The following is a 7,148-nucleotide window of genomic DNA, read 5'->3' on the forward strand; positions in this document are numbered from 1 at the left end:
ATGTCATGTTAAAGCTGCATAGCAAGAAAAATCGTGGACGTAAGGTGAAGAAAGGCCAGGGGAGGTATTCTGTAAGAGTCCACCTAGTAGACTGTCCATTTCGGCCGCTGCTGATTGGATGCAGCTGTACGAATTAGGAGGAGACAAGCGGCCCCAGTCAATCAGCAACGGCCAAAATGGACAGTCCACTAGGTCGACTCCTACAGAATACCTCCCCGGGACAAACGGCACATTGAAAGTCAGCACTCGTCCTATCCTTTACTTTGTGTGCATGTTTTTTCACACTGTACTGCTATAACAAGGTCTCACACTTGCTCAAGCTTCTAATCCAAGGACCATTGACTTCACCCTTCGACTGCCTTACAGTCACCAGGGCTTAACAATCAAGAACACCATTAGCAAGCCAATAATTCCTCGGACAGATAAGGTCATTATGACCTCTAAGATGTGGTCTCCAACATTTTAATGTGTGATGTAATGCACGCTAACCCAGAGGCCAGAAGATGCCCGCTACTATTGAAGATGCCCGCTACCCCTCCCCACGAAAAAAAAAAGCAAAAAATACTGCATGCGAGAAAGAATAACAAAGTGTTGTTATGGGCACTTGAGGGTTACGAAAACACTTTGATGAGTATATTCATACGCGGCTATGGGGCATTTGTATATTTAGAATCTGAAAACTTGAACACGCCTACTGAACGTGGCGCCAATATGGTCGTATCTGCACAGTTTGTAGGGGCGATTGAGTCATTTGGCCACTGCACACCTATGGCATGCCGTGTGGTGACATGCGATGCAGCGTGAACGACAAGGAAGTCCTGTGGTCACGCGCAGTGCAACGGAAACCTACGCCCTGTCGGCGTATATTGTGACGTTCGTTTCAGCATGCAGCTGCAGCCCTATCGTGCGAAACGGAAGCAAGTTATGAGGCGGCCTAAAACGTGCCGAGAGCCCCAGAACACCCACCGAACAATGAATGGCGGTTCAGTAGCACATACCTGACAGGGCTTCTGCTCCGACTTCGCGAGTACGCGGAGGCCTTGCGCGACGACGAGTAGAGACTAGAGGAATTGTTGGGCGAATAGTTCCGCGATGGCCGGTCTTTCTCGCGGGCGTCGGATGTTGGAGATTTCCGCCGCTTGGCCGAACGGCTAGGCGGCGGGCTGGGCGAGCTCGCCGGGCTGCGACCGCTGCTCTTGTAGGCACGCGGATGGTCCGGCGACAGGGACCGTTTACGACTGCCGCTCGAGCGACTGCCGTAGCAGTCGCCATGAGAGTCCGACACACCATAGTACGGGTCCAGCACGCCCGACGATTCCCTGTAAGCACTCATATAGGTTCGGCTACTCGCGTAGTCCTTCATCACGTCTCGTTCATAGTAGCCGCTCGACGTCGAGTAGTCCCGCGACGAACGCGACGAGGACGGCGGTGGAGGCGGAGGAGACGGTGGCCGTTCGCTGTGGTTACGCCGACTCGAAGAGCGCGAGGAACTCGTGCTCTCTTTGGTATCGCTCACCTTGTGCCGCGAAGAGTGCCGCCGCTTGTTGCTGCCACTGTCGGTTCGCTCAGGCTGCCGTTCCGCGCCGTGCCGGCTTGAGGAAGACACCGGCAGCGGAGACGCCGGGTACAGGTGTTCGGCGGGCGCTCCGCCGTCATCCGAGAACAGCGAGGAGTCCGAACTCACATCGTCGTACTCGACCAGCGGCTTGGTGGCAATGACGGCTCGCTCCGAGTCGCGCGTTGCATGCTTTCGTCGGTGCGACCGATGGCTCTTCTTGTGCTTTCGATGACTGCTGCTCTGGGACGAGTGCCGAGACTTGCTGCTCACGCGGCGGCTCTCCTCGGGACTGCGAGCTTTCTCCTTCACTTTGGCGCGGGAACGTGCCGAACGTTCTTCGGATCCCCGCATCGTGGCTGGTGGTCGATGAGACGAGCCGTCGTCACGTATCCATGACCGGACGATCCGATGGGGCCCTTCACAACAGCATAATACACTGACGCAGTGGCGCTTCCTCCATATTGGATTTGCGAAAACGAGGCCTAAACGAGTGACTGCGGTCTCATTGCGACGCAAATTATTTCGCGCCTACAGTGCGGGCTGGAATGGCAGCATTTACACTGATCAACTTATTTTCTCAACTTGCATACAAAAAAACGGATGAATGCGCTGCTGCTGGATACAGCTCGACTAACGAGCGCCAATCGAGACGGACCCTTAGCAAGCAAGGGGAACGACTTTTTTTTTTATCTCGCAAGCCCTTTAATTCTGGGCTGGTGGACGCAAAACGCACACCATTCAATAGCTTTGATAGTGCAGATATTTAATTCTGGAATAGTTTACGAAACCTATGTATACTCTACAAGGATTGCGAAGGATGCTAAATCTCCCAGAGACCGCAATCGCTTCTGCTCTGTACTCCACGGAATTCGCAAGCCTATGCTGACGTCACATCAGCGTGCACATTTCCTAGAAAAAAGCCCAAACGGAAAGCTACGACCAACAAGCAAAATTTTATGATTACTTATAAACAAAAATTGTGAGCCTAATAGTAATAAATTTACTTGACGTTTAACTAGTCTGTTATAATGCATGAAGTGAGGCGCAAATTTTACATCGTGTGTTCCATTTCACATAGTTAACTTGGCCGACCTACATGCCTTGACTTGCAGGGGCAAATTTAAAATGCCAAGAACCACAAAGAACTGACTCAGTCCACTTCTTTATTCCGTGGTAAAAGGGAGTTATCTGTGCAACAATTTTCTGCGTTAAACATGCAATCAGTGCTCTCGTTTGCACAGGTAGCTGAGGAAGTTGAGAGGACGTTTGTCAGCTATCTTCAAGAATACAAGAGTTACAACTGCGTATTCGTTGTTGGGGATGTCGTGCTTATTCACCCTCATTACGCTGGAGATGTCGACGTGCCTAGCACTGCACGGATAAAGATGACTCTTCGAGAGCCTGAAACAAGGGAGCTGTTTTCAGCGCTGATTTTTGGTCCGACTTCTTACGATGTATTTTGCAACGTGAACCTGAAGTCGAGACTTGCCTTGTCTGGCTTTACAACTGAACCGAACCGTGAACCTGACGGCACGCTACTCCTCGTTTTAGGCCGCGAATACAACTTGCGCCACCGAATGTGGCAAGTCAGAAGGGACACAGTTGACATAGTTGTCGCCGACAGCAGCCTGGTTGAAAGGTTCACCTTGGCGCGGTGTTGCGACTTTTACGCTGTCGTTCGAAGCACGAATACCGTGGACAAAAAGACTAAATCCGTGACCATTGACATCGCTGAACCCTCGGTCGCCTCACTGACATGTCGCGTTAAATATTGCCATGCGAGAATTACCGTCTTCCCCGCGGAACCGGGTGACGTGTTGCGAATGCGCAACGCGAGCTTGCTCTTGTACAGCAAGACGCCCACCGTCGTCGTCGCGTGCGCCAACGTCGCCGTGTTCAAAAACAGCTCCCTCGCAGCAGGCAGGATCGTCGAGGCATTCTCACCGGGTTCCAACGCAAAGTTACAAATACAGGGTCAAGCAGAAACTGACATTGTTCTCAGACTGTGCAAATGGAATGACTTGCAGCAGCAGCAACTCCGCGAGCTAGAAGAAACCGTCGACAACTTGAAACCTATGCTTATCCTTGCGGAGCGGGAGCCGCGACCACAGGACCGGCTCTCGTGCTTGGCCGAGCTGCGTACTGTGGATGTCGCTTGCGTCGTAGCTGCAGTTCACCGCCTCAGGACTCCCCGCGAGCACGTCTTCCTCACCGTCTGGGACGGCACTGCTCCCGACTGGTTGAGGGGTTCACAACGGCCGAGACCGCCTGAGACTGCGGAACTCGTTCGTCGTGACGATGCGGCGTGGAGGCTGCTCGGGCCGCAGCTTGTGTCTGTTAGCGTGGCTCGCCCGTGGTCCCGCATCGCCGCCGCGCTGCCCCTTGGTGCGCACGTTCGGCTAAACGGACTGACCGTCCGTAGAAATGCGGCACGAAACCGTTGGTGGGTCGTTCTCGAAAGCAGGTTCTCGAGGCATGGGCTCTGTGTGCTCGCAAGGCCCTGCCTTGAGCTGAGGGAATCGATGGAGGCTCTATTGGCGCTTGGAAATGACAGCAGCATGCTGATGGACGCGACCGGGCAAGCCACAACAGTTGAGAACGAAAAACACCTTACAAGTTGCAAAAATGAAAGTAATGTGTTGCAACAACAGCTGGATCTGCTCGGCAACAAAATATCTCGTGAAATCGAGAGTGAAGGTGAACTCTTTTCATCGTGTGAAAGTGATGTGATCAGTGATTTTAGCAGTGTGGGCTCGCCGCCCAGCAGTTCCAAGAGTCTGTTTGGCCTTACAACAGATGATGACTCATCGTGACGTGTGTCTCACAGCACTAGAGCTGTACCTGCCTCTTGTCTTTTTATATGTTATGGCATACTGAACTAGTTTATTGTATGGAGTCTTTTTTTTTTTCTTTAGTCACTCGTATTGTCACGACTAAAGGCTAGCAAGAGAACAGAAGAAAACGAATTGAGAAACACGAGCATAGACCACGCTCCCTTTGAAAGAAGACGATTGGCGTGTCGGCTCTTGTGGTCTCTGAATATAGAGCTGGTTTTTGTTTCTCATATCCCGGACCTGCATCCTGCTTTTTTTGGACGTCGCAATACTGGTAGAGGTGCTCGGTAGTAGACAGTGTTCCCACGAGCACATTAGGCTGCGGGGTCGGCGGCGGCGACGGATATTACGGAGGGGTTAATGACTTGTAAGGACGATGCAGGGATGACGAGCTGTGTGGTGCTGGGTTTGGATGACAGACGGCCAACGCGTAGGTTGTAGACTACTGATCTGGTAGCGATTCGGGCAAAGAAAACGCTTGCCTGAATTCCTGCCATACAACCTCTGTGACACCACAGGTTCTTGCAGATTCAACACAAGGTTGCGAAGCTTCTCGCAAATGACCTGGCGGATGAGCTCAGGTAGGGAACACTCACTGCCGGCAGTCAGTGCAGAAGCGCTGATCGAGGCGTTGCTCGGTCGGTCGTAGTAGCCTCCTTGATGAACTGCACAACAGTTGTTGGCGTGTTGCAAAGAAAACCGGTGTACAGTTACTCCTTGACGCCTCGCTTCAAATGTCGGATTTTCTTTGTTTCAGGCATCGTGGGGCGAGCTAGGCGAAAGAGGTGGATCATGTCCTCCGCAAGCATGGCGACGCTCTAATTCGGTTTTTGTATACACCATTTGATGAGCTGCTGAGCTGAATCACGACTATCATTCTTAACGAAGGTATCCAAAAGTTGCTGCCGAAATTCATCCCAGGAAGACAGTGTGCCTTCCTGGTTCCCATACCATGTATGAGCGCTGTCCGCCAGGGCGAAGTACACATACGAGAGTTTCTGTTCCGAGGTCCAATGATTCGCCTTGGCGACTCAGATTTTTCAAGCCAATCTTCTACGTCTTCAAAAACATCACCGTGGAAGGTCTCGGGAATATGAAGGTGCTCAATAGTCACCTGTGAAGCGACAGTATGTCCTGTTCACTTGACACAGGTACATCATGAACCTGTTTAGAATGACTAATTGACTTTCTACTGTCGGCACAAGTTTGTGTCAGTGACTGAGGTGGCACCACATTTTTATTGGTCTTAATGTTGATCAATGGGCCGTGTTTCTACAAACATGTTACATTTCAGTAACTTCAACATATCGCAGTTTAAATGCCTACAAGTGTGCCGTGTTCATTACACCAGATCTAGTGTTACCGAAAATGTGTGAAGCCAGAAAGAAGCCCCTACATGATTTGAAAACAATGTTATTTCTTTATTGAGATATGGTACACAGTTAAATATAACAGGTCTAAAGAAAAGCTAATCTGACATTATTTTTGCACACAAATCTATAATTAAATTATGCTCGCTGTGGCTCACGCCGGCAGCAAGTAATCTTTTCATCCATTTTCATTATCACTTTAATTTATATTTCCATATTTCAATTAAAGAACAGTTATTTCCCCTATGCTCACCTTGGCTTCATTGCCTGTTGGCTTTATATGGTTGTGACTAGCAAAAACAAAAAATCGAGACCCTCAGTTCCTCTTCCTCTCTCGCTATTTTTTTTTAGACTTGTGAACAACTCATGTAAATGAGTAATCTGTGCAATCTAAAGTATATTGAATCTGTCTACTTCAAGCACTCTGTCATTTGTTTACAGAATTGCAACATTTGTTTTTGTTCAGGAGTAAACATGAGGCTTCATTGTTCTGAAATTTCCATTCTTCATCAGGTTTTGTGAGTGAGTTTGAAGGTCTTATTAGAAGTCCTGCTTCCAACATTGACTTACAACATGTGACTTTTTTTCTTCCGAATGCAGAAAATGAGGAGCAAGGCTTCCACTCCTTATCATCTTCTGATGCTTAGCAACCTTATTCCTTAGCAATCATAGCCACTGTATGACACGTATATGTATAGAAGCGTAATCACACATTTATACATGTGTATCCATTGGTTATTTGGGTATATATGTATTTGTGTGGGTGTGTATGTGCCCAAGCATTGCTGATCACCAGGCAGAGGGCAATTCCATTATTCATCTTTCCTGCTGAATGACTAAATGGTTGATTGGATAATTAAAATAAAACATCTGGGTTAGATTCCCACCTTGACAGTGCATTTAGAATTTGCTCTGTATTTTTATCTGATGAATATATAGCTACAGTGTTTGGCAATACACTGCAAGATCAGTGAGTTTGAAAGAATAGCGGGTCTCCTAAGAGGGCTTAGCTGAAAGGCGCTGAAACCTGTGTTTGATGCTTGAAACATGAGTATGCGCGTTAAAATAAAGGTGCTGCAGGTTGCTTGTTTCAGGGCTCGTGTTCTAAAGCACCTAGTTGCTATGATTTACATGACCTCTTAAGATACAATATACTCTTCACTTACCACTTCATAGTAGTTCATGTATTTTTTGGCTGTCCTAATAAAAATCATCATCAGCCTACTTTATGTCCACTGCAAAACGAAGGCCTCTCCCTGCGATCTCCAATTACCCCTGTCCTGTGCCAACGGATTCCAACTAGCACCCGCCAATTTCCCGATTTCGTCGCCCCACCTAGTCTTCTGCCGTCCTCTACTGCGCTTCCCTTCTCTTGGTACCCATTCT

At 49.0% G+C, this 7,148-nt stretch overlaps 1 protein-coding gene across 6 annotated transcripts in view; it reads right to left on the bottom strand.

Annotated features, from left to right (window-relative positions):
* LOC126541558 (uncharacterized) overlaps positions 1-2,453 on the bottom strand; it is a 108,894-nt gene extending 106,441 nt beyond the window's left edge. For 4 of the 6 annotated variants that reach the window (XR_011892807.1, XR_008614751.2, XM_050188369.3 and 1 more), the window contains exon 1: positions 999-2,452. Coding sequence is in view for 4 of the 6 variants with exons in the window: in XM_050188369.3 (XP_050044326.1) it covers positions 999-1,909 (911 nt within the window). In the remaining 2 variants the exon portion in view is untranslated. Of the gene's footprint in view, positions 1-998 lie in introns of all 6 variants that reach the window. The other 2 variants (XM_055076745.2, XM_050188368.3) reach the window with 2 other exon arrangements.
* Between the last annotated feature and the right edge of the window lie 4,695 nt (positions 2,454-7,148).

This window comes from Dermacentor andersoni, chromosome 2 (genome assembly GCF_023375885.2).
Source record: "Dermacentor andersoni chromosome 2, qqDerAnde1_hic_scaffold, whole genome shotgun sequence".
Lineage (NCBI taxonomy): Eukaryota > Metazoa > Arthropoda > Arachnida > Ixodida > Ixodidae > Dermacentor > Dermacentor andersoni.